Source organism: Podarcis liolepis (assembly GCF_965112155.1).
Source record: "Podarcis liolepis genome assembly, chromosome: 7".
Classification (NCBI taxonomy): Eukaryota; Metazoa; Chordata; class Lepidosauria; order Squamata; family Lacertidae; genus Podarcis; species Podarcis liolepis.
In genome coordinates this window covers 29,073,537-29,101,503 of record NC_139561.1, presented here as the reverse complement: position 1 = coordinate 29,101,503, position 27,967 = coordinate 29,073,537, and the positions used below count along the sequence as shown (strand labels likewise).

The following is a 27,967-nucleotide window of genomic DNA, read 5'->3' as shown; positions in this document are numbered from 1 at the left end:
GAGTTACTAACCCTGATGGTTATGTTCTACCTCCACTGTTGGAGGCAGTAATGCTTCTGAGTACCAATTGCTGGAAACCACAGGCAGAAGGAGTTTTCTTGTGCTCGGGTTCTGCTTATGGGCTTCTCACATTCATCTGGTTAGCATTGGTAAGAACAGGATACTAGACTACATGGGCCATTGTGTGATTTTGGAGCATTCAGAGTCCTTGGCATACATTTCCCCCTATAAATGCACACAGCAGCTTTGTAAAATAGGCTGGTGTGATTATCTCCATGTTGCAGTGAGTTGACTGTGGACAAGCATGGCTTGTCTTGGGTCATGTAGTGACTTCATGGCTGAGAAACTGATGAAGGCTAAGGCTATCAATGGCTACTAGGCACAATGACTATGCTCAGCCTCCATGGTCAGAAGCAGTAATACTTCTTACCACCACTTTATGGGAATCACAGGTGCCGAGAATGCTGCTGAAACTGCTTTGAATAACAATCTTAATATAACATACACTGTTTAAATTCTTAACTCATATTTACAACCTCTCCTTGTTGTTTTTAAAAATAAATTTTAATAGCAAACAAAGGTAGAAATTGCATTTGTGTCTCTCCTATGAGGAAAGCTTGCCGTGTCTGGGACTCTTCAGCTTAGATAAAAGGCAAGTAGGAGGAGACATAAAATTTTGGAGAAAGCAGATAAAAGTTTTTCTCCTCTCTCATGACACTAGAACACGAGGACTTCCAATGAAGCTGAATGTGGGAAGAAGATGCACGACAGATACAATAATGACTTCTTTACGCAGTGCAGTTTTACTATGGAGCTGCCTCTCGTAGGATGGGATAATGGCCAGCTTGGATGGCTTTCACAGAGGATCCAACAAATGCATGGAGGAGAGGGCTGTCACTGGCTACTAGCCACGATGGCTATGCTCTGCCTTTGTGGAGCTGCAATGCTTCTGAATACCAGTTGCTGGAAGCCACAGGAGCGGGGAGAGTTGCTCCTGTTGCATTCAGGTCCTGCTGGCAGCTTTCCCACCGGGGCACTGCGGGAACAGGACGATGGGCTACATGGCCGGCCCTACGCCGCCCTGGCCTGGCGCTCCTGCTGCTGGACCTCTCCTGCGTCCTTCGCAGGTGCCCATTCTGTGACCCGCCCCTCCCCCGCTTCCCCCTTCAGTGACTCGCCCGCTCCGCCTCTCCTACCCAGGCCTCTCCTTCCCCCCCGAGCGGCTTGTGAAGGCCGGCCGCCTCCGCCACCGCCCCCACCGCCGGCGCCTCACCTCCCGCCGCACGTTCAGCAGCGAGTAATAGTCCTCGTTGTCCGGCGCCTCATCCACTGACGAGGCCGCCGCCATCTTGCCGACCTCTCACCCGCACTCGCGCATGCGCCGGCGTGGTAGCGGCAGCCGGCCGCCCGCCGTCCTGGCCGCTCTAGGAAAGAGGAAAGCTTAAGGCGGCCTCTTGGCTGCAGCGCCCCCTGCAGACACGCCTTTATAAAAAGGTGGCAGGGAATGGAAAGGGGGAAACCGCAAGACAGCGGCGGGAGGGCACAAGGTCGGGCGAGGAGGACCGCATGTGCAGAAGCGGGAAACGCAGAGCGGGGGGGAATGAGCGGCTCCTGAGAGAGCTTTCGAAGAGGCCACCGCGTGGATCTCGGCGCGCATGCACATTCCCCCTATTGCTCTCTCTAGCTTCTAGGGGAAAGCGACGCACCGCCCTCTGGTGGGCGGGGATATTTGTAGCCCCGCCTCCCTCAGACTCAAACTGCAAGGAGGGTGTTAAGTACAGTATTGAGCTGCAAGGAGGGTGTTAAGTACAGTATTGAACATTCCAGCAAAATACATTAATCGGTTTTGGAAAATGAAGCATCAGTGATGCAGCCCAGGCAGTAACCGGGGATCTCTTCTGTAGCAGTTAATTAATGTGAATAATAATATTCATGATTTAAAAGATTTAAAATATACTAATAATAATTATAATCGGGATCCTTTCCACTTTGGTGGTAGGATGCAGCCCTGTGTTGGGGAGAGGATAGGCTGTTGTGCGCAATGTTGTAACATACTCAAGAAACCCACACACTTCATTCCGTATTGATAAATCCCTTGAAACTACCCGTGCCTGTTCTATACACATCCCTAATAATTTACACCATCTACAAGCACCACTTCAACTGTCTAGAAAGGGGGGGGGGGGTTGGCGGCATCGGCATAAATCCGTCTTTTTGCCATCCTTTTAAACGCTGAATATCGTATACATTTCAAAAGGTGGTTAAAGTGTTTTAGGGTATATCTACACTGCAAACTGACCAGGTTTATATCAATTTCACTGTTATGGCTTGCTGTAAAGAGCCCTGAAGTTTGTTGAGATCCGTGATATAGATCTTTTGAAGATCCCGTCGGAAGAAGATATGTAATGGACCAGGATCAGGCTAAAGGAGCCCATCTACCAGGCATCTATCCTGTTACCAGGAGTGGCTGCAGCCCGGGATGCCTGCAAGCCAGTCTGGCTGCTGTCCCTCAGTGATGGGCATTGCAAAGTGTTCTGGCTCAGAGAAGTCCTTCGGCTTGCCATCCCCACTGCTGGACACTTTCAGACAACTTTTATTCTGATTGGTTTGCGCAAAGGTTATACAACAAGGGTTTGCGTTGCAGGGAGGAGGAGAGGGAGGGAGAAACCCTGTTACACAAGCAGAAGTCCTTGTGCAGGGCTTCTGATAATGAACTCCTTAGCTCCATGCCACCCAAAATTATTTAAATACATTACTAGCCGGAAAGTAGCTCGGGAGGCAGTTGGAGCTTTGGATGAGAAGGCATTCAAAGGTGTCCTAAAGCAGGAAAGGGGGACTGCAGAGAAGCTGAAAAGGAATACAAGAACTACCAGGCTCTTAGCAACAATTGCTCTTCTGCCTCCATAGGTCAGAGGCATCCTCTGAATACCGCTGGCTGGAAATCACAACAGAAGAGAGTGCCGTGTTGCACACATGCCCTGCTTGCTGACTTCCCAGAAGAGGCCATTGTGATGGCTTTAAAAGAGGATTAGAGAAATTCATGGAGGAGAAGGCGATCAGCAGCTACTAGCCAGGATGGCTGTGCTTTGCTTCCAGGGTTGGAGGCAGCAATGTTTCTGAATATCAGTTGCTGAAAACCACAGGAGGGGCCATGGTGGGAACAGGATGCTGGACTCAATGGGCCATTGGCCTGATCCAGCAGGCTTGTCTTACGTTCTTAACTTTGCTTCAAGCAATTGCTATCCTGTATTTTTCACTTCATTTCCCCATTACTTTCCTTACTGCAAAAAACCCAAGGGTGGTTTTTTTGTCCTCGCGGTATTATTATTATTATTATTATTATTATTATTATTATTTTGGAAGCAGGTTTGTTGGGCAAGAGCAGCAAATCTGCTCTAATTGCAAAACCTGGATTTATTGCCTCATGCTTGATTCTCAATTGCAAGAGAGCACCAATCTGGCAACAGTCTAATCTCCTTTTAAAGCCAGCTAAGCTCCTGCTCGCCGCCATCACCTGGCGGAAGAGACCTCCATACATCAAGCACACATTGTGGAAATAGGCCCTTCCTCCTCCCCGTATTTCCTGAATTTCCTGCCAATCAGTTTCAAATGTCTACAGTTCCCAGAATTTCCAGGAGAGATGGAGCTGCTAGGAAGCCAATGCAAACTGATAGCATGTTACATATGCCTAGATTCCTATAGCAAGGGAACAGAACGTAGCAATCCTCCGATTGTTGCTGGTCTGGAACTCCCATCATCTCTGACCATTGCCCACATTGGCTGGGGCTGATGGGAGCTGGAGTCCAGCAACATTTGGAGGGCCACAGTTTCCCCATTGCTGCCTCTATACCTGTGTACACATTGCACCTTTGAAGCACATTTTCCCCCTCAAAGAATTATGGGATAGAGAGACTCACCTGCGTGGAAAGCTTGCATCAGTTGGGCCTTTTTAGCTTAGAGAAAAGGTGAGTAAAAGAAGACATGAGAGAAGTTTATGAAATTATTCAGGGCTTGGAGAAAATGACTGGAGAATTATTGTTCTTTCCTCTTTCTCTCATCACACCAGAACTCGACGTGGACATCCAACGAAGCTGAACATTGGAAGATTCAAAACGGAAGAAATAAAGTACTTATTCACACAGTGCATAGTTAAACTATGGAACTCACTGCCACAGGAGGCAGTGGTGGCTTTGAAAGAGGATTAGACAAAGAGAAAGCGGTCCGTGGCCGAGATGGCTGTGCTTTGCTTCCAGCCTGGGTTGGAGGCAGCAATGCTTCTGAGTATCAGTTGCTGGAAGCCACAGGAAGGGGAGGTTGCAGTCGGAATACAGTGGTACCTCGTGATACAGACACTTCAGGTTACAGACACTTCAGGTTACAGACTCCGCTAACCCAGAAATAGTACCTTGGGTTAAGAACTTTGCTTCAGGATGAGAACAGAAATCATGCTCTGGCGGTGTGGTGGCAGCAGGAGGCCCCATTAGCTAAAGTGGTACCTCAGGTTAAGAGCAGTTTCAGGTTAAGAATGGACTCAGAACAAAGGCTGAGTAGAGAAGAGTTGTTACCTCCCGGCAACAGAAACCCTGAGTGAACAAGCATTGAAAGGAACGTGGTTGTGTAAACAACTGCTTGCAGCCACCGCAGTTATGTAGCTCATAACATCCTCCGCTCCCCTTCAGGCTTGACCCTACCATTCCTCATGTCCCTCCCCCCCTCCTTTCTCTGCCAATGGTGAAAGGTCCTCCTCATTACCACTGTGCCTTTTACAAGCACCTTTCTCGTTAGTTGTGCATGCTGAGGCAGCACCCGTTTTGTCTCCCTTCCTTAATTGCTTGGCGTACGTAGACGTACCTACAGTCCTATATTTGGAAAGGTAATTTTCATGTAAATTTCTGCCTCTGGTATATATTGCATTGCGAGATCTAATTAATTAGATTGGGTGCCCTTCCTCGGGAAGATTACTTAAAAATCTGTCTGTTCTATAATTTAAACGTTCGGGGAAATTGCAGAGTTCTGAAGAGGGGGGTGGGGTTTTGGCAGGGCTGGCCGGCAGTCTGACCCCACAGAAGCATAGTAGTAAGTTTCAGGGGGACTTACACCCAGGTAGGCGGAGATAAGATTGCACGTTCCAAAACCTGGCGTTTTTGAAAGGAGATCGGCACCGTTCCTGCCCCCTTCCACATCTGTTTTCCATGTGCAAATCCTCATAAAGGGATTCCAGAAGAAAAAGTCTCTTCCTTCTCTTCCACCTGCAGCCTGGGCCCCTACCTGTGTCTCCAGTGCATCCTTGCTTCTGCACTTTTTGAGGCATAGGACATCACATAATGAGGCCTGCAAAGTATCCCCCCCCCTCCTGACAGGTACTTGGAGTTATCCCTGTTCCCCGGTTTCGTGACACTGGATCCCAATTCAGTCTCTGAGATATTTCCTTCCCAAGATCCCTATCTTTCCATTTACAGTGGTACCTCAGGTTAAGAACTTAATTCGTTCTGGAGGTCCATTCTTAACCTGAAACTGTTCTTAACCTGAAGCACCACTTTAGCTAATGGGGCTTCCCGCGCCACCGCCACGCGATTTCTGTTCTTATCCTGAAGCAAAGTTCTTAACCCGAGGTACTATTTCAGGGTTAGCGGAGTCTGTAACCTGAAGCATCTGTAACCTGAAGTGTCTGTAACCCGAGGTATACAAAACAGGTTTATGTTTTGTTTTGTTTTGTTTTGTTTTAAAGGCATCGTACGTTCCGCATTCGTAAGAAATCGATCTTTTGCTTGGTCAGACCACACCTGGAATACTGTGTCCAGTTCTGGGCAGGCACCACAATTTAAGAAGGATATTGACAAGCTGGAACATGTACAAAGGAGGACGATCGAGGGTCTGGAAACCAAGCCTTATGAGGAACAGTTGAAGGAGCTGCATATGTTTAGCCTGGAATAGAGGAGACTGAGAGGAGATATGATAGCCATCTTCAAGTATCTACAGGGCTGTCACAAGGAAGATGGGCCAAGTTTGCTTTCTCCTGCTCCAGAGGGGAGGACCCCAACCAATGGATTCAAATTACAAGAAAGGAAATTCTGTGGAAACATCAGGAAAAACGTTCTGACAGGAAAAGCTTTTTGATGGTGGAACAGTCTCCCTCAGGAGGTTGTGGACTCTCCTTCCTTGGAGGTTTTCAAGCAGAGGTTGGATGGCCATCTGTCATGGATGCTTTAGTTGAGATTCCTGCATTGCAGGGGGCTGGACTAGATGACCCTTGTGGTACGATCCGACTCTGTGATTCTGATTTCCCCCTTACAGGCAGGGTAAGGGGATTGTGAAACTTTCTGTGATCTGGGAACTGCATCTCTTCCTGAGCACAGCTTAGGCCCGAGACATGTTTCTTTGCTTCCTTTATCTCCTGCAGAAAGAGAAAAAGCCAACCGTATCATTAAATGAGGGAGGAAAGGGCTAGCCATATACAATTTTGTCATGCACCTTCGTGGGGACGGCCAGCCGCATATTTCAGCGGGGGAGGGCCCCCGCCTTGCCCGACTTTCCGCGGTGCCTGCGCACTTTCCTCCCCACCCAAAGTGAAGTGGCAAAACAATTTATACTGCAGCAGTGAAGTCTGAAATCCATTATTGCCGGCGCTTATCTTCAAAACAGAAGTCAATTTATCCCAGCTGTTCCCCCACCCCCTCCTCTGCAATAGATCTGGGCTGCATGCTCATCTAGGGCAGGAGAAGCTGTGGGTGCTCTTGCGTTTTGCGTGGGACCTTCCCTCCCCACCCCGTGCTTTCCCAGGGGATAGATGTTGGCCCCAAACAAAGGTCACCACGCGTCTCCATTTGAACGAGGGCTGCGCTAGCCGGGAGAGGAACATTGCAGAGTGCCACTGCCGAATCTAAGCCGCCCTCTATAATTCATAAGGAGAAATTACCTATAATCTTTTTATTATTCTCTTGTCATTGAGCCGGGATGGGGATTTAAGGCTATTTTTGTCGTTTTCTCCACTCCTTTGCCTCCGCACACTTGGAAAGCAGGCTGAGTTAGGAGGGAGTCGAGGATGGTTGGGATGCACAGAGGAGTTCCCCACCCCACCCCGCTCCCTGCAAGCTGGAAACTGCTGAACAGGGACATTTCCAGTTCAGCCACCTCAGGGGTGTCCTGGATAATCATGCAGCTTGTAGGATATTAAGCGTGGAGGGGTGAAGCAGGGGTCCCTGTTTAGGATGCGGAGGGAGAAAAAAGACTCTCCAGAAATATATTTGAGCAAAGGGCAGCCAAGGTGCTCAGCAGCCGTTCATCAAAGGCTGGCTCTTGGGTTTATTCAAGATTCAGTGGGAAACACACAACCAGGGTGAAGCGACACCTGTCTCCATGACACCCCCGAGGTGACTGTGCTAGGAATAAGAACACAACACAAGAACAGAAGCAGAAACCACAGGATCAGGCCAGTGGCCCTTTTAGTTCAGCACAGCAGCCAACCAGATGTCTCGCTGGGAAATCTGCAAGCAGGTTTCGAGCACAAGAGCCTTCTCCTGTCCAACATCTGGTACCTACGGGACCACCTCTCCTGGTATGCCCCGCGGAGGACCTTAAGGTCCACAAATGACAACATTTTGGAGGTCCCAGGTCGCAAGGTGGTTAGATTGGTCTCCACTAGGGCCAGGGCCTTTTCAGTACTGGCCCCAACGTGGTGGAACGCTCTGTCACAAGAGACTAGGGCCCTGCAGGACTTGACATCTTTCCACAGGCCTGCAAGACAGAGCTGTTCCGCCTGGCCTTTGGTTTGGACTCAGTCTGACCCTTATGTTTCCCTCCCCTTATGGTTTTGATCTATGGGCTACTTTTAAAATGAGGCTGTGTTTTAAATTGCATTGTAACCTGTATTTTAAATTGAGGGTTTTTTTTCCTTTCCCTATTATCTTTTTTCTGTAATTTTACTGGTGTTAGCTGCCTTGAGCCAGGCTCTGGCCGGGGAGGGCGGGGTATAAATAAAATTTATTATTATTATTATTATTATTATTATTATTATTATTATTATTATTATTCAGAAGCATTACCCTTTCTGACTGTGGAGGCACAATGTAGCCCTCCTGGCTAGCAGCCATTGGTAGCCTCCTCCTCCATGAATTTGTCCCATCCTCTTTTAAAGCAAGCTAAATTGGTGGCCATCCCTGCCTCCTGAGGGAGGGAGTTCCGCAGTTTAACTGTGTTCTGCGTGAAGAAGGGCTTTCTTTTAGCTGCCCCTGAAACTTCTGCCGCTGTTGCTTTATGCCTCTAAATAACTAGCTATCAACATTATCAATGCGGGCCTAATAGCCACTTTGTTTTATGCAAATAGATGGGCATGCTTTGCTGCCCAATGCAGGCTCAGCAGGGTCCAATCAGGATAGGACTGGCAGCTTTCAACCAGCTCTGGGAGCAGCTGCCTTTCCTGAACCACAGTTTGGAGCATCTCTCTGACCGCCAACGTGTCTTCAGGCCTGGCTCCAACCACTCAAGCTGACCATTGGACCCTCCTGGACAGGAAAAGCTGTCAAGAGCTTCCTATTGGGATTTCTGCCTTCCCGGCTTCTGTGTGTGTGTGTGTGTGTGTGTGTGTGTGTGTGTGTGTTGGTTTTTTTCTTTGCCTTTCAGCCCCCCAAAGGCTCCCAGAGCTGCTTAGAAATGTTAGCTTAAGACAGTCCCTGCCTTCAGGCTTAAAATCTGAAAGGCATGGCACAAAAGGAAAAGGGACTGGGAGGGAGAAGGAAAAAGGCAAGCTCTGGCAGTAGGGTTTAGTCACTTCTTGTACTTGGGAAGGTTTCAAGCTGAGGAAGCCCCAAACATTGCTGGATTTTAGCACAGCTGGTGGAGAAGCTCTGCACTCCCATCTCAAATCATTCTCCCATAGGAAGCTAGTTATTATATTCTTTTTTTTCTATCATGGAGATGATGGTGGTGGTGTCTCAGCAGCCCTGATCCAAGAGCAGCCGTAGATCAATTGTTGAGTATCTGCTTAGCATGTAGAGAGTCTCAGATTCCATCTACTGCCCCTTGAGAGATCTCACGTAGCTAGACCAGGAAAGGCCTCCCTCTGAATCCTTGAAGAGTTGTTGCCAGTCAGTCACAGCAGCCTCTCCCTTAGTGCTCTCCCAGTGCTCTGGACTCTAGTATTCAGGGATAGTGCAGGGACCAGAAGTTCAGCAGAGCCTGGAAGCCGCCTGGCTGAGGAAGGCTCTGGGCTAGGTGGGCCAAACTCAACAGGAGGAGGCTTCGTACATTCAGCAGCAGATGTGCATCCCTTTAAATGGTGCTCAAATCTTGATCACATGGTAGGTTAAGGGACACAGAAGGACTGGATCCTCCTCACTGCACCCCTCTGAAACAAGGGAGCAATGGGGCAGCAGCCTTCTTGAAGGGGCTGCACAAATCTTGACCTGGGCAGAAACTCAGGGGGGTGGCTGTTTGTAGTGGGGGGTGGGGTGGGGAGAAGCTGCATTGCAGGGGTTGGACCAGATGAGCCTTAGGGGTCCTTAAGTTCTGGGCATCTATGATGCTAATGCCTCTTTCCTTGCAGAGCAGACATTTGCAACACGGCTTGCAGACCCACTCCTCATTCTAACCCAGCCTTCTTCTGCCTCTGCCCGGCAACATCTGGAGGGCTGCCCAGATGCCTTCCAGATGTTTCTCACCCGCCCCCGTCTCCGTGCCAGCTGCTCCGCCGTGCCCAGACTCTTCTTTTCCACCCACCACCGCAGTGTGATACTCGACCCTTTGCGAGATAACTGAAGAAAGAGACAGGGATGAGAGTTCAGAGGTCTGGAATTGCCATGGCAATGTGTCCTAGATTTCCCAAGAAGCCTGCAGTGTGAAAGGACGAACCATCCCTTCTGCGGTGGGGTGGAGGGGGGTGGGGGCTGCGTCGTCCCCTGGCAAGAGGTAGCAAAAAAAATCACAGCACGTCCCCTCGCCCTCCAGACACCCCCTCAACACACACACACATGTGTTGCAATTAAGCGACGGCGAAGCAGACCCATAAACACACAACTGCTTGGTTGCTCTAGGAGACAGGGTGATTGTGATGCTTGCAAAGACTGGTTCTTGGAATATTTGCAGCCATGGGCAAGAAATGCATGATTTACCACAGTCGGAGGCAGCAATGCTTCTGCATACCACTTGCTGGAAAACACAAGAAGAGTGTATTGCTCTTGCACTCTGGCCTTGCTTGCAGTCTTCCCATTTGGGCATCGGATTGGCCACTGTGAGAACAGGATGCTGGGCTAGACAGGGTCCCTTTGGCCTGATCCAGCAGGCTCTTCTTACATTCTGATGCCCAAGGAGCCTTCCAGTGTGGCTGACATTGGCCTCTTGTTTGCCTGGATGGAAGAGGGACAAAGGGACAGGACAGTCCTTCCCTCTGTACAGTAAACTCTACCATCCATTGCTCCACCCACATTTGCTTCCGGCCCCGCCCATCACTGCCACATGGCCCTCAGGAGGTGGCCTGGGAGACGATGCAAGCTGGAAATGGTTCTCCACACCTGGCCCTGGCGATCCACACAAGTAGGGTTTCCCGTTCGTTCCTTTGCAGAATACCTTTGGGATTCCTTGACTTTCCCTGTCACGGCTGACTGTAAACAGGATGGTGCCTCCTGCCTCATACTTCCTGCCGTCCCCAAATGGACAATCTTGCCTTCGTTATAAAGATAATTTCTGTGAATGAAACTGCCAATAAGAAACGAGTCCCTTGGGTGGATATAAAGTGTTTATGCAAAATGTTAAAGAGAAAGAGGGAGGGAAGGAGGGAGGTAGAGAGAGAGAGAAGTGGAGTCTTGAACATAAAAGCTTGCAAGCCAGCCTGTTCTAACTCTCAGGTTGCAATCTAACAGAGAATCAGGTGCTATAATAAGGATATAATAATAATTTTATTATTTGTAAGCCCCCCCATCTGACTGGTTTGCCCCAGCCTCTCTGCACGGCTTCCAACATATAGAAAACCATAATAAAGCATTAAACATTAAAAAGATTCCCTATGTAGGTGTCTTCTAAAGGTTGTATAGTTACTTATCTCCTTGAAATCTAATCCTTCTACCTCCAGGAACCAAAAGGGGGATAGCAGTCTGTGAGAGTTAGCTGGTTATTTCTCTGGGATGCTATTTCCTGAAACGGGACAACATGGGATGAAGGGATATGGTTGTAAACATCAGCCCAGGTAGCAACATGGTAGCTGGCTGAAGATCTTTGGGTGCCCTGAGCAAAGGTTGAGAGGATGCCCCTCCAAGTCTGTGTACAGAAGTCCAACGAGCTGGCAGCTGAAGCCTACATCAGCAATGGGGTATTTTTCAACAACAACAACAACTTATTATTTATACCCCGCCCATCTGGCTGGGCTTCCCCCTCTTTAAATTGTTTAATTTCACCCCCCTTTTTTAAAAAACAAAAACAAAACTTCATTAACATTATTAATAACCCAAAAGTGCAGTAGCAGGCTATTACATCACACAATATACAAAATCAACAAACGATAAATGGATTCTGTTAGGAGATACTGCTTCCAAAAATGCGTACATTAGTCAAAATGGCCTGCAAAATATATATTTACAAGGAGGAATCTGCAGTGAAATGCTACTGAATTTTCAGGAGGATTTTTTAAAAGAAAAAATTGCAATGGTGCAGAAGTGTGGAGAAGCAAATTTTAGATGGTAAAGCAACGAGAAACAGAGAAAACCAAAATGGAAATGTCCTTCCATCCCTACTCACAGCCTGGGTTGGTTGGTTTGTTTATTTATTTGGTGAAGAGCACCATAGGGTTGCAAAGGGGAAGACTCAGAGATCTTCTCATAGAATCACAGAATTGTAGAGTTGGAAGGGATCTCCAAGGGGCATCTAGCTAAACCTCCCTGCAATGCAGGGAATCTTTGTGAGCTTCCTCTGGGAGCAATGAAATGGTGACTCAGTTCCCAGATGCCTTTGGCGACTGACTGGTGGCAGTGAGAGAAAAGGATGGCAAAAAGGCCAGGCTTTTAATTTTTTTGCGAAACTTTGACATCATGTGGCTTATTGCTTTGAGCGCTTGACATAGTGTGGGCTGTTGTGCAAAGGAGCAGACTTCTATTTTAGACCTATTGATATGCTTTTATAAAACATAGAAACCACTAAAAACAAAACAAAGTAATCATTACAACGACTGACCAGTCAAAAGGCTTGAAAGAACAGGAGAGGTCTGTCTGCATAGACAAGTCTTCAAAAGATGCCTGGAAGTCTATGAGGGAGGATGACCACGGGATCTCTGCCAGAAGAGTTTCCCATGGCATGGGATGAGTGACCATCAGTGCCCGGCTTCCAGCGTACCCTCCAACATATTGCCACAGAAAAACAGGGTATGTGTCTTCCTGGACACACTCCCGTATGAGTTGTGTGACTTGCGTGAGATCGCAGTGCCCCAAACCTCACTTTCTTGGGTGCCATGATCTCTCATGAAATCGCACCCTGAACATCTTTTGGGGCTGTGGCACCCCAAAACAAGATGTCCCAATTTAATCAGAGCAGCTGAGGCCAGTTGACACCTGTCAGGCATCTGTAACACTGAGTGGGCAATTAATAGGGCTCCTCTGGCCAATCTCATAGTATAGGGAATATTGTGCTGAGGGTGTATTTTGGTGATTTACTTTATGCACCGCAAATGCGCACACTGATTTCGGAGTCCAGCTTTTGTGGGTGCAGATATTTTTTAGTCCTTCCTTCCTTCCTTCCTTCCTTCCTTCCTTCCTTCCTTCCTTCCTTCCTTTCTTTCGTTTTAAGCAAGGGGGTTGCACACAGCCGATACGGCCCCTCCTGTATTAAGTCCATACAGAAAGATGCCCCTTCCTCTTCTGGAGCAGAGGGGCTTGGGCTGGAATACTCCAGGGCTCCAAAGGAAAAACATTTTTGCTCTTCCTTTTTAATGTTTTCCCTGCATGCTGCTGCTGATTTTATAACCTTGCTCACTGCATAGGAAATGAGGCTGCTGCTTTATTGCTGGAGTCCGAAGGCCTCCTCGTTTTCTATCGGCAGGGAAAAAAACCAACAACCCGCAGATCTTCAGAAAGGGAATTTTCAAACGCAAACGCTTTGTCTCCCTCCCATTCCGCCTCATTCTCCTGGCCCTGCTTTGGCTATTGCATCATCCAGTAGAGCCACACTTCCTCATGGGGAACCTTCCGGGGGCCACATGCCAGGAATGTGCGCGCGTGTTAGTGCCGGAGGTAAATGGCAAAGCAATGGGCAAGGCCAGGGGCCAAATTGGGAGGGGCTGGAACTCTGAATTTTGTACAGTGGGCTGCATTCTAGCCCTTAGTGTCAGGAGCGAACCAGAAATAAAGCACACAGACTAGGTGAAGAAACAGGATATGCACAGGAGCTCCAGGCCTCATGAGCACAGCGACTCTTCTCCGGTAGGTCTTGCCCCTATGAGAGAGATTGAAGGTCCCTGCCTTCCCACAGCTGCTTAAGTCTCCTTCTCTGCCAGGTCTTTCCCAAGCAATCTGAGACTGTGTCGGCGTTCCTTTTTCTTGCTCTTCCCACTTCATGCCTCTGCTGGTCCTGGGGGACCACAGGGAGGGGAGCTTGTTGCAGCAGGAGGGGGAGACACCTGTGCTTCTTCACCAGCCTGCCTCGTCTCTGCCTCTTGGTCCCCCTGATCTCCAGCCTCCGCTTCTGCCTCTGATTCTGGACTTCTCTCTCCCACAGACTCCCCCCACTCACTCAACCCTGTTACCTCTTTCGACTCACAACTTCCAACACCTCTTCCTCACAGTTTCCTCCCTCTTCTCTCTCTGACCACTCATCGTTGTCCCATCACCCGTCCCCAGGCTTTGAGCCTTCTTCCCTCGGGGCTTCCCCAGCTGGTTCCTCCCACCATTCCTCTGTGCCCAAGCAGCCCACGACACCCAGGCAAGCAAGTGCAAGGACATGTTCCAGCCAGGCACTTGAGGGCAGGTTGGAGTAGGACTGGTGTGAGGTGTGGCCTAGGAAGAGGGTGTGTGGCTTGGGGAGAGTCCTGAGGTCCTGATACAGAGGTCTGGCAGGCCAAATTTGCCCCAAACACCTTAGAATCTCCACTCCTAGTGTAGCCCCTCACCTGAGAGTTCAGCAGTGCTTTCTGATAACCCTCCACTGGGCAGATTTTCCCATATTCGCCTGTATTTTAACAGCAGCTAGAAAAGCATGATAAAAATCCTATGAGATCATTCTGGGACCCATCAGGCCTTGTGACACTGTGCCGTTAAATGACATCAGGAGTCACACACATGTCTTTTTAAAAGAAAAGAAAAGAAAGGCCCTAATATGTGAAAATCACCGCTTTATTTTTAACCGAGGCAGGAGCTCTAAGAATAACTCTGAAAGCCAGGCTTAAATGTGAGAAAAGATTCCATTGCTCAGTATAGATGACACACAATTAAAAATAACATTGGGGTGGGGGAATGCAAAGAAGAAAATAAATCCATGAGCATGAGGTAGGAAGGTCCATTTGTTCAGACCGATTTATTGTGGGAGATTCCTGAGAGGCTTAGCAAATTTTGGAAGAGAAAAAGAGATTATATTTTATGGGAAAGGATTCAATAACCATTTTTTCCCCATAAAGCCAGTGATGGAAGATTGTCTTTGCTCCGCATAACCGTAACAGGAAATCAATAGTATCTTTTATGTGGGAAGAGACATCATCTCCGCGGACTTCTAAGACCAGCAGATATGACCAAATCATGACTTCACAAAAATTTAGCACTCGGCATTCTTAGCAGAGTGGGCAGGAGAGAATTCGTGACTTGCAAGTGCTTTTGGAGGTTCCCCCACCCCAATAAAAAACAGATATGCCTGGCCTTCGTTGAGCATAAGAACGTAAGAATAGGGTGCAGGATGAGGCCAGTGGTCCATCTAGTTCCCATTTCACAGTGCTTGACATTGGGTTTGCACTTCTGCGTGCAAACAGAAATTGTGCAGCTGTGCCGTGCTCCTGTCTTGAAACGTGATGAAAGCATCTCTTAGTTGAGAGTAAGGGAAAGCTCTTTGTTTAGGCTGATAATGGTACAGTGGTTCCTTGGGTTACATACGCTTCAGGTTACATACTCTTCAGGTTACAGACTCCGCTAACCCAGAAATAGTACCTCGGCTTAAGAACTTTGCTTCAGGATGAGAACAGGAATCATGCTCCAGCGGCGCGGCAGCAGAGGGAGGCCCCATTAGCTGAAGCGGTGCTTCAGGTTAAGAACAGTTTCAGGTTAAGAACAGACCTCCGGAACGAATTAAGTACTTAACCTGAGGTTCCACTGTACAGGTTCTTCAGGAAGTGCAGGATCCAGAAGCAGTGGCATGCGGTCAGTGGACTAGGGGGACTAGGCTTAGCTAGTCCCCTAAATGCTCCCAGTAAAGTACAATATTATAGCCTGGTGCCTCCTTCCCAAAGCCCAGGAAGCTTCTGCCCAGCTCAGGGAGGCAGGCCCGATGCTCACGAGTGTGATGCTGGGACGTTGTGAGGTCCCGCACACGACACCAGCCTCTCCAATCGCCCTCACAAGCTGGCACCTCTGGCCCTAACTGTTCCCCTATGAAAAGGTTTTACCGCACGCCACTGTGGAGGCACGAAGGCAAGAGAAGAGTTGCACGTCTGAACTGAACGGAGATACACACAGACCTCTCTCTCTTAGCCCAAGTGCATCTTTCTCCACCACACCCAAACACCCTTCAAGAGGAGAAACAAGTGCCCACCATCAGCTGCACATGGCCAGTGGGCAAGAAACAAACAGGAGAGCAGGAAAGCCATTTGTGCTGCTTCTCTTCTAGGGTTGCTACACTGAGTCAGGCAAAATAAAGGACAGGTCAGGGGTGGCAATTGGGGAGGGGGCACACACATTCTCATGACACCAAATCCTCCCCCCTTTTTGGAGGGGTGTTCCCCAGCAAGAGGGGAGGAAGGAGGGTGTTATGTACTGAAGTACTCACCCTGGGCCAGCAGGGGGATACTGTAGATAGTTTTCACTCAGGTCCACATATGCAAATAAGGGATTGAAAGTGACGTTCAGTGATTGGATAGTTACAGAAAGTGGTTACAGCTGCGTTGTAGTGGAGCTCTATATAAGTAGGCTGGCTGAACCCTTCAGTTCAGTTCAGTTCTGGCCTGTGAATAAACAAGAGCTGTTTGAAGAATCACTGTGTCGTCTGATATGTTCACCCACAACTTAACAAAGGGAGCAAAGGAGAAAGAGGAGGTCTCTCCTTCCCCTTCTCTCTATTGCTGCTCGCGCCGGGCCAGGCTCCTTGTCAGCCACACCAACAGCGACACAACCCCCATTTTGTGCTGGATGAGTTCGAATACAGGGGGAAAGGCATCCTGTTTGTAGTCCAAACGGGACAAGGGACAGTTTTGTCCAAAAAGAGGGCAACCCCGTTTTTCTAGGGACGGATGGCAACCCAGTTCTGCCTGCACAAAAAATGATTCCAAAGCAACCAGAATGTGAGGTCATGCTCTTAGAGTTCTATCAGCTGCTCTGCAACCTTCTGCCTTTTTTTGGGGGGGGGGGTTCAACTATTGAGGATCACCAACCTGGTCTCATGGGCACCATGGGGCCTGGGGGTGCAAGGGAAGGCCTTTGCAGGTGCCATGGCACCCATGGGTACTAGCTGGCTATCCCCATTGTAGGGAGTAAGAACCACCTGAGAATTCATGAGGAGGATCAGATCTAGAGTGTGTCGGTGAGGTCCAGTCCCTGAAGGAGCTGACCGGTTCGTTGAAAAGTCTTTGCTGTACTTGGCAGTCTTTGACATCTGAGGAAATCAGCCTCCTGTTGGAGTGTCAGGCTTCAGGGACTCGACTTCCTCCCCCCCCCCCCTTGTCAGTATATAAGCAGAACAAAGAGAAAGCAGTCTCTTACCAGTTAGAAACTTTAATGATCACAGCGAGAGAACAAACAATCCATTTCCTAGGAATGAAGGTGCTCCCAATTAAGGTTTCCACCCACTTCCTCCCTATTCACCCATGTCTTCTAACCTGATCTCGCAACCACTGTGCTTTCTGTTCTGCCACCTTATCTGCTCTACTTGACCTTGAGCTGAGTGAATGAACACTTTCCAATGACAGTTAGTCTGTTAACTCCCTCTCTCTCTCCCAGTTCTCCTCCGCCTAGCTGTTCCCCATCCAGTACTTCCCAGCTTCTGCCTTCTGAACTACGTCCTTTTACAAACCACCATTCCAAATCTATACTGTCCTCCTGCTTCTGTGAAGATTCAGGATCCTGATCAGGAGCAGGGAGAGGCTTCCACCATTCCTCTTCAGTGCAGCCCTCATCAGCACGGTCCCTGACATGGAGATGGGGGCAGGGGGAGGCAGGCTGGGGGTGGGAGGATTCCCCCAAAGGTCCTGAAGGTTATCCCCCTGGGGCAGGGGAAGCCGCCTGAGCCTTGTCTTCAGGGACCTTCACTGTGCCCTACTTTGCTTCATTGAGAGCCAGTGTGGTGTAGTGGTTAAGAGCGGTAGACTCGTAATCTGGTGAACCGGGTTCGCGTCCCCACTCCTCCACATGCAGCTGCTGGGTGACCTTGGGCTAGTCACACTTCTTTGAAGTCTCTCAGCCCCATTCACCTCACAGTGTGTTTGTTGTGGGGGAGGAAGGGAAAGGAGATTGTTAGCCGCTTCGAGACTCCTTCGGGTAGTGATAAAGCGGGATATCAAATCCAAACTCTTCTTCTTCATGCCCAGCTTGCCTCCAAACCTCCAGCTGACATGCCCTTCTTCCCCCGAGAGGCCCTGACTCCAAGGTGGGAGATGGGGTCATCTTCGCGGTGCACCAGGGACCTCCCCTTCCCATGCCATCCCAGAGCGCCTGGGGCAGGAGGTTGTGAGACAAGGGCCTGTGAGCAGGAAAGACAGCAGCCCACAGTGCGGAAAAGTCAGGCACTTCCCTGCAAATGCCACAGCACCAATTATTCCTGCCAGGGGACCCACAGCCTCTTCAGCGTTTGTTAATCATGGTTGCCGGTGTAGATCTTGCTTTTAATGGGAGCGCAGACATGAGCTTTGGGGATGGCGGAGGGAGGGGGGAAACCCTTCCTTCGGTGTCGGGATAATGGCCCCACGATTTGAGTTCCGTAAACAGAGGGTTGCGGTTGCCTTGTGCTTTCCTGACGAAGAGCACACTCTGGGATTAATTAAACTCTCTGCTTTCTGCTCGCCAGCGTAACCTTTCCCTTTATGCATTTTAGTGGGTGTACGATGGAAAAAGTCAAGTCTATTATCCGCATGGCTCCGAGGAAGAGAGTTATGCACATCTTTGGAGCGAACGAGGCATTTAATGCTGCACAAGCGCCGTCGCTCCAGACGCAGCTCTCAAACATTCGCCGCTTAGAGAATCAAGTTGCAAGCCAGTCCCAAGCAGACCCTGGCCTGCTCCTTTTTGGGGGTATGGAGTAGGGTGTCTGGAAACACCCTAAAAGCCTCCTGGATCAGGCTGGAGGAGCCCTGCATCCTACAAGATGTTGCCCAGCTCTGACCTGCCCTGACAACAAAGTCCCAAACTGTTCACCTGCTCACAGGGCCAGATTAAGACCTTTAGACTCCCAAGGGCAGAAAAGGTTGTGGGGCGCTTGCCCCATATGAGATTCAAAACCATGGGAACATTAAACCATCAAATAAAATTTTGGGTGGTTTTTTTACATGCTTGCTGGAATTAAGGTTCTAGGATTCCTGATTGCACAATTCTGGATAAATTGGCTGATTTTTTAAAAAATAAAAAATAAAAGAATCAAATGTTGAATTCTTTCAAAAAACAGAACCCAACTCCCTCTTTCATATATGTGTTTTGGTCCAGCACCATCCATCCTCACTGTGAAGTGGCAATGGCAGTGGCGTAGCGTGGGGGGTGCAGGGGGGCCCCGGCTGCACCGGGCGCAACATCTGGGGGTTAGGGTTAGGGGCGCAAATCCACGGCTTAGAGGGCGCAAATTACTTGCCTTGCCCCGGGTGCTGACAACCCACGCTACGCCACTGGGCAGTGGTAGATGCCCCCTGGAACAAAGGCTGGCAGAGAGGGCCCTGCCTCCCTATGTCATTGGGGTGACAATGGAGGGCGTACCTGAGGGAACAAGGCCTTCTTAGAGGTGGCACCAAAGTTAATGAACTCATGGATCTGCAATGCCTTATACACAGGGCTGCCTTTGAAGATGGTTCGGAAACTTCAGCTGGTGCAGAATTCTGCGGCCAGGTTGCTTACCAGAGCAAGACAGTTTGAGCATATTATACCAATTTTGGTCCAACTGCACTGGCTACCGATTAGTTTCCAGGCCCAATTCAAAGTGCTGGTTTTGACCCATAAAGCCTTAAACGGCTCAGGACCACAATACCTCAAGGAGCACCTCTTCCCATATGAACCTACCCAGACCCTGAGATCATCTTCTGAGGCCCTCCTTCGTGTGCCTCCTCCGCGAGAGGTCAGGAGAGTGGCAACATGAAAATGGGCCTTCTCTGCAGTGGCTCCCTGTCTGTAGAATGCTCTCTGCAGGGAAGTCCACCTGGCGCCTTCATTATACACCTTTAGGCACCAGGCAAAAACGTTCCTTTTCAACCAGGCCTTTGTCTGACTTGATCTACACATCCTATACCAGGCATATGCAACCTTGGCCCTCCAGATGTTTTGTGACTACAACTCCCATGATCCCTAGCTAACAGGACCAGTGGTCAAGGATGATGGGAATTGTAGTCCCCAAACATCTGGTGGGCCAAGGTTGCCTATGCCTGCCCTATACCCTTTTTAAAAATACTGGCTCTTTGGGGGGGGGGGTTATATTGGGTTGTTGGTGTTGTTTTGATTTTATGTATTTCATATATTATGTGAACTGCCCTGAGACCTTCGGGTATAGGGCAGTATAGAAATTAAATTAAATTAATAATAAAGATGAGGATGATGATGGCTCTCTGATTTCACATTTTGTTGCTTTGCTGTTCCTGTTGGTTAATTCCTGGCACATCTGAGTAGTTATTTACTTCCTGTTGTCTTCTGCAGTTTAATTTTATTGCTTTTTAATATTCATTTCTGGTTGCCGTCCTGCCGATGATAGGAGTTGTAGTTCCAAAAATTAGGAGGGTACCAGTTTGGCCAAGGCTGACCTAATTATTATGGCAACATTTTGGACAGCCCTTTTGCCTCTGCTATTTAGAGGTTGGTTATGTATCGCTTTTCAAATAATCACGTATAAAGATGCTACAAAATTAGCTTTTGGTTTATCTAAAACAGGGGAGCCTGTGGCCGCACAGATGTGTTGCTCCAGCTCCCATCAACATCCACCAGCACAGTCAGCGATGGTAGTCCAACAACATCTTCAGGGCTGTAGGTTTCAAATCTCTGGTTTCAACCCTTTAATTGTCTTAGCAAAGGGAGGAGGGAGAAATGAACTCCTTAATTCTGGGAGACAATGGGTGGTTATTACAATTCATCAATCAACAGCATATTTTCCTTCTGGCGGGAGACGGAGACCTGCCACAGTTTTTTGGTTTGCCAAGTAATCGTAGAAGAAGAGAAAAAGAATCAAAGCAGCTTTGGTTTTTGTTACTTTTCCCTCACTGGAGAAGGGATCCAGAAAAAGCTTCCCCTGCCTACCTTTCGGAAAAGGCTATTTTCTAAAGGATCCCATTTGCTTTCTCCCCATCAATATTTGATCGGGATATATTTCTTCCTAAATTGGAACGTTGAACTCTGAGAGGGGGCCATGCTGCAATGGAAATATTTTTCCAGAGGGAAGAACCTGAGAGGCGGGGGGGGGGGGGACCCTGAAGAGAGATGCAGAGAGGAACCTGGAAATGTCAGTGACGGAGGAACGATGGAGGGGCTCTCTCCTCCTCTCCTCCCCACACCAAGGGTGTGTGAAACTATTTCTTGCCTCTCCAACAACCCAGTCTGCCTGAGGTAAATCTTCTTTCTCCTTCCTAGATGTTCCCATTCCTTATAGTTCACCTTATATCACAATACAGTGGTACCTCGGGTTACATACGCTTCAGGTTACATACGCTTCGGGTTACAGACTCTGCTAACCCAAAAATATTACCTCGGGTTAAGAACTTTGCTTCAGGATGAGAACAGAAATCGTGTAGCGGCGGCGCAGCGGCAGCAGCAGGAGGCCCTATTAGCTAAAGTGGTGCTTCAGGTTAAAAACATACCTCCAGAACGAATTAAGTTCTTAACCCGAGGTACCACTGTAGTTTTTTTTTTTTAAAAAAACTTATTTATCTTTAACCATCAGCTATCCCCTTTCCAATTCTTTCCTTATTTTTAAAAATAAGTTTATTTATAATTTTTGTTTATAACAAATAAGCATTCCATCAATAAATAAGGATTTAAACAATTCTCACATATCAAACCTCAACATCCCTCCCCCTCTTTCAGCGGTTCCATGAATTTAACCTCTTTTCTTCTTCTTCTGCATATTCCAACTAACTCTATTTATTCTTTTCCTCATCTATTTCGTATATGTTTTAGAAACTGCAGGTTTCTATAATAATCCTGCTAATGTCTCAATTTGTTTACAAATTGTTTGTAAATATTCAATATACGATTCCCATTTCTTAATAAAACATTTGTTGTCTTGCTTTCTTATTCTTCCAGTAAGTTTTGCCATTTGTGTGTAGCCCATTCATTTCTGTAGCCATTCCTCTTTTGTCGGGACTCCTCTTGCCAATTTTTTGCACGTACAATGTTTTAACATTTGCAATATCTACAAGCAGTGCTATTTTTCTAGAAAAAGAGGTGCCGGAACACACCACAAACACCTCCCTTCTTCCCTTTGTGTGTAAATGGTGCCCACCTGAGAGGTGCCAGAACTGAGTTCCAGCAAGTTCTGGCTGAAAAAGAGCCCTATCTGTTGTATGGTGGGAAGTCTCTCTGAACAACAGTGAAGCTGGCTGCCTTATATAATGCTCAATAACTTGTAACAGTAACAAATTCCAACTAACTACCCAATCAGTGAAAGCAACTCTCAATCCTTCATTTGCATACTGGTGGTCCAGAGTGAGAACTCCAGCCAGTCTGAATACATAACACTGCAGTGGTACCTCTGGCTGAGAATGGGATCCGGAGCCCGTTCGCAACCTGAAAGGCATGCAACCCACATCTGCGCATGTGTGGGTTGTGATTCACCACTTCTGCGCATGCACACGGTGTCATTTTGTGCGCCTGCGCATGCACGAGCGGCGAAACCCAGAAGTAACCCTTTCCGGTACTTCCGGGTTGCCGCAGGACGCAACCTGAAAAGACATAACCTGAACCGAATGTAACAAGAGGTATGACTGTATCTACAAATGAGGTTACTGCACAAAATTATCAGCCCCCATAAACTAACGCGAACCAGGCAGGGAGGGTGGATGATGTGCAAGAGGAGAAGAAAAGCAGAAATACTCAGCTCCTACCTGGCCTTAGTCTCTTGCATCAGGGAAATTGTGTTTTTCCTGGGGAAAATAGAACAATTGATATTAGAGATTTCCAGGCCAGGGACATGGGTGGCACTGTGGGTTAAACCACAGAGCCTAGGACTTGCCAATCAGAAGGTCGGTGGTTCGAATCCCCGTGACAGGGTGAGCTCCTGTTGCTCGGTCCCAGCTCCTGCCAACCTAGCTGTTTGAAAGCACATCAAAGTGCCAGTAGATAAATAGGTACCGCTCCGGCGGGAAGGTAAACGGCGTTTCCGTGCACTGCTCTGGTTCGCCAGAAGTGGCTTAGTCATGCTGGCCACATGACCCGGAAGCTGTATGCTGGCTCCCTTGGCCAATAAAGCGAGATGAGCCCCAGAGTTGGTCACAACTAGACCTAATCGTCAGGGGTCCCTTTACCTTAACCTACCTGCTTGCAGGCCAGGATAGGTCTCTGGCTTTCGGACGTTGCTTCAGAGCTGCTGTCTGCAGGAAAGGGTGAGATACTGAAAGACCAGAGGTGGGCAAATGCTGCCCCTGTCTTCAAAAGGAGGCAGGGGAGGCAGATCTGGGAAACTTTAAACCAGGCAACTTGACATTGATACTGGGCAAAATTATTGAGCAGATTATTAAGTAGTCGGTCCGTGGGCCTCTAGAGAAGAATGCTTACTAGGAGTAGCCAGCCTGGACATATCAAAAGTAGGTTATGCCAGACAATTCTTGTCCCGGTTTGTTTTTTTTGACAGACTTGCTTGTCTGATGGATCATGGGAACGCTGCAGACATCGTGCATCTTGATTTCAGCGAAGCATTTTGCGAGCTGCCCTATTATGCCGTTGACAAGAAGACAAAATGCGGGCTGAACGGAGCAACTGCTTCATGGATCCGCAGTGGGCTGAAGAGCTGTTTCCAGCAAATGATCATGAATGGCTCTGCATCAGCCTTGATGGAGGTCTTGAAGGGAGGGCCATAGGGATCCATCATAAGCCCAGCGCTGTTCAACATTTTATAAATGTGGGGTGCTTATCCAATTTGCAGGTGATGTGAAACTGGGGCTGATGAACACCACACTAGACAGACTCAGGATTCAAGATTATCTTGACAGGCTGGAGAGCTGGGCCGAAACATACAAGATGAAATTCAGCAGAGATAAATGCAGTTGATTTTTTTTTCTAGAAAAAGAGGTGCATGAACTTCTCCCTTGCTCTCTTACAATGGCAATGGCACCCACCTGAGACATGCTTGGAGCTGAACTCTGGTGAGCTCCGGCTGAAAAAAAATCCCCAAATAAATGTAAAGTTTTTAAAATATATATACAGGTAAAGGGACCCCTGACCATTAGGTCCAGTCGTGGCCGACTCTGGGGTGGCGGCGCTCATCTCGCTTTATTGGCCGAGGGAGCCGGCATACAGCTTCCAGGTCATGTGGCCAGCATGACTAAGCCGCTTCTGGCGAACCAGAATAGCACACGGAAACGCCGTTTACCTTCCCGCCGGAGTGGTACCTATTTATCTACTTGCACTTTGACATGCTTTTGAACTGCTAGGTTGGCAGGAGTAGGGACCAAGCAATGGGAGCTCACCCCGCCGCGGGGATTCGAACCACCAACCTTCTGACCGGCAAGCCCTTGGCTCTGTGGTTTAACCCACAGCGCCACCTGCGTCCCTTAAAATATATAAAACAAACAAACAAAGGCATGATGAACATTGGATGGGGTTCAGTAGTATCTGTGAGTAGGATCTTAGGCCGCTTGAGCAGGAACAGAGACCACAAAAAGTGACTGCTCTCTTCTGCACCAGTCAGCAGGGTGCCCTTAGAGTCCTGTGTCCAGTTCTGCGTGCCACATTTCAAGAAGGACATTGACAAATTGGACTGCGTCCAGGGAAGGGTGACAAGGATGGACTGGGGTCTAGGAACCAAATTAGAATACGAGAAACGGTTGAAAGCGTTTGGAGAAGAGACAATTAAGGGGAGACATGATAGCAGCCTTCAAATATCTGTTACACGGGAGATGGAGATGATATTCTCTTTGCTCCAGAGGGCAGGAGGACTAGAATGGATGTTTGAGAACTGCAGGGAAGCAGATTTCAGCTAAGCAACAGAATCTTATCAGTAATAACGCAAGAACTAACCAGCAGTGGGACAATCTACCAGCTGCTCTCCCTCGCTAGGGGTATTGAGTCAAAGCCTAAGAACGTAAGAAGAGTCTGCAGGATCAGGCCTATGGCCCTTCTAGCCCAGCATCCTGTTCTCACAGTGGCCAACCAGATGCCTGCGGGAAGCCTGTAAACAGGACTGGAGCACAACAGTACTCTTCCCTCCAGTGACTTCCAGCAACTGGCATTCAGAAGTACAGTAGTACCTTGGGTTACAGACGCTTCAGGTTACAGACTCCGCTAACCCAGAAATAGTACCTCAGGTTAAAAACTTTGCTTCAGGATGAGAACAGAAATCGTGTGGCGGCAGCGGAAGGCCCCATTAGCTAAAGTGGTCTTCAGGTTAAGAACAGTTTCAGGTTAAGAACGGACCTCCAGAACGAATTAAGTTCTTAACCCGAGGTACCACTGTATTTATTGCCTCTGACTCTGGAGGCATCCCACAGGCATCATGACTAGTAGCTGTTGATAGCCTTCTCCTCCTCCGTGAATCTGTCCAATTCTATTTTAAAGCCATCCGAGTTGGTGGTCATCAACTCACTGCAGAGTTAAATTCCATAGTTTATGCGCTTCATGAAGGACTTTCTTTTGTCTGCCACTCTGTTCTGCCTTGCTCAGACCACACCTGGAATACTGTGTCCGATTCTGGGCACTACAATTTAAGAAGGATGTTGACAAGCTGTGTGCAGAGGAGGGCAACCAAGATGATTAAGGGTCTGGAAACGAAGCCTGATGAGGAATGCTTGAAGGAGCTGGGTATGTTTAGCCTGGAAAAGAGGAGACAGAGAGGAGGTATAATAGCCATCTTCAAATACCTTAAGGGCTGTCACATGGAAGAGGGAACAAGGTTGTTTTCACCTGTCTGGAGGGTAGGACTCGAATCAATGGCTTTAAGTTACAAGAAAGGAGATTGCGGAAAAAACTTTCCGACAGTAAGAGCTGTTCGACAGCGGAACAGTCTCTCTCGGGAGGTTGTGGACTTCCTTTCCTTGGAGGTTTCTAAGAAGAGGTTGGATGTCCATATGTCACGGATGCTGTAGCTGAGATTCCTGCATTGCAGGGGTTGGACTAGATGAGCTTTGGGGGTCCCTTCCAACTCTACCCTTCTATGATCTGTCCTGAATCTCCCAAAATCCAAAACCATTGGACACACATGAGTTGTAGTGCAGCAAAGAGAGAGGGTGAGGAAAGCTTTTTATATCCGCTTCCTTGATGCTTTTATTGTATGCTGCATTGCGGACTCTACTTTGAGCAGAGGTTGGTTGTGATGATCTCCAGGTGTCTCTTCCAGTTCCATAACATGATTCCGTGCCCTGCTCCGCCAGCTGCCTGCTGGTCTCCTCGGCTTGGCCCAGCTTCTTTTTCTGCATTACTGTTTCTTCCTGCCAGGCTCCGGGGCAGTTGAGTAATGGTCCCCCACGTAATGTGGGCAAGCGGAAGCTGTAAAAATGGGTGTCGGAGTATTACCTGTCATCAGAGCCCATCGCATCTTGCAGCCTCTCCTAATGGGCTGACATATATCTTAAATAAGAGGATGCAGGAGAGTGCTGAGAGCCGCAGAGCTCACCATCGCAGAGCCTCGGTCTCTTGGCACGGCTGATGCATAAACAAGGCCCCTCCACTAAACAGTCTGTATTTTCAAGGTCTTTTAGCAACCTGGGGAAGAAATCGCCCCTCCTGCCCGCCTATCACTCTCGTTTCTCCTATTTAAGCAGATGAATTGCACCAAGTACTTGGACTGTGACCCTCTGCCTGGAACGACGGAGGGACTTTGGAAAGGAACCTGCTCACATTTCTGCTCAAAATGTGGGGCTCCTTTTAAACATTTCCTCACCCCCCACTCTTTGGTTTCATTTCAGATTTTCTCCGTTTGCTTATTTGCTGCATTTATAGACAATCTTTCTGCTATGGCACCTGGTGTGGTTCTTTTGAGTTATTCTTTTTTTGCAGTGCCAAAGACTAGATAGATAGATAGATAGATAGATAGATAGATAGATAGATAGATAGATAGACAGACAGACAGATTCAAACAGCCGCACATGCTGTCTACGTTGCAGATTTGTGCACGGGAAAAATTTAAAAAGTTGTGTACAAATAATAATTGTTATTATTATTATTAATAATACTACAACAATGACAATAATCATAATCATAATTGTGTACAAATAAATTGTGTACAATAAAAAGGAAACTAATTAGGTGCCAGTAGTGTAGTGGTTGGGGGTGGTGGTGGGTGGCTGAACTTTGGGGTTCTTGGAGGGACCCCTCCCCCCAATTCTCCAGGCATTACACTCAGATCATGCACACCTAGTTCAAGAGATGCCTGGCATCTCAACTTGAGGCTGGTTGCTTTCCCAGAGGTCCGACTCAGGACATTTTGCCCCCTTCCATACAGAAGCTGGCTGGGCTGGTAGCTGACTCTCACATCAACATTGGCACGTGGGCTAGAATTTCAGAAGGCAGAAGGTTTTTTTTTTGCTTCTCTTGACTAGGAAGTCAGCACAGCTTCCGCTCTTGATGGCGACTCAACTCTGGTGCTAGTTTGGTAACTGAGAAACTTCCTTTGCCAAGGCTGTAACCCTCAATCAGTCACTAGGGTGAAGTTCTGTTGTTCTTAAAAGGAGCTCCCCTCCTTCTGCAGAATTCTTAAAAAAAAAAATTAACCATTTCAACATAACAAATTATCAAAACAAATCATCTTCATTATTCCCCCCCATTTTTAATTTCCCTTCCACCTCCGCAACAAACCCTCCCTCCCCCCTACGACTTTTCTCAGCTCCTCTCTCTGATTTCTGAACCAGTGTTAACTTCTGCATATTATAAAATTGTATACATCCTTATATTATCTGTTTTAACCCTCAATAAATTTGTGTATATTTATTCAAAACCTGCCAAGGAGTCCAGTTCATTTTGTTGTCTTTTAAAGTAATTTGTAAAAGGTTCCCATTCTTCTTTAAAGTCGCAGTTGTCCTTGTCTCGTAGTCTGCATGTCAATTTCGCCAGTTCTGCATAGTTCATCAGTTTCTCTTGCCACTGTTCTTTTCTCGGAGTTTCTTCATTCTTCCATCCTTCTGCAAAATTCCAACTGTTTCCCCCAGCCCCTTCAGCTGCACAAGAACATTCCAATTCGTGGTTCAACTTATCCCAGCAGGGTGGCCTGTCAGGGCTGGTCAGCTTGCAAAGGAACAGCAACACTCCATCCATTTCTTCGATTTTTACTCTGCTGCTTGGTTGAAGCCCTCGAAGGGGCTCACAGTCAAATAATCAATCATGGAACTCCAACAGGAAGCAGTGATGGCCACCAACCTAGATGACTTTAAAAGAGGATGAGACAAATTCATGGAGGAGAGGGCTGTCAATGGCCATGGCAGCTATGCTCTGCCTCCACAGTTGATGGTGCCATGCTTCTGAATGCGAATTGC

General features: G+C 48.1%; 2 protein-coding genes across 2 annotated transcripts in view; both read right to left on the bottom strand.

Annotated features, from left to right (window-relative positions):
* Window positions 1-1,721, bottom strand: part of DNAJC11 (DnaJ heat shock protein family (Hsp40) member C11) — a 60,603-nt gene extending 58,882 nt beyond the window's left edge. Inside the window, exon 1 of the mRNA XM_083513064.1 lies at window positions 1,274-1,721. Coding sequence (XP_083369190.1) covers window positions 1,274-1,348 — 75 coding nt within the window. The 5' untranslated portion in view covers window positions 1,349-1,721. The remainder of the gene's footprint in view (window positions 1-1,273) is intronic.
* ZBTB48 (zinc finger and BTB domain containing 48) overlaps window positions 1-27,967 on the bottom strand; it is a 386,674-nt gene that overhangs the window by 95,864 nt on the left and 262,843 nt on the right. The window lies entirely within an intron of this gene.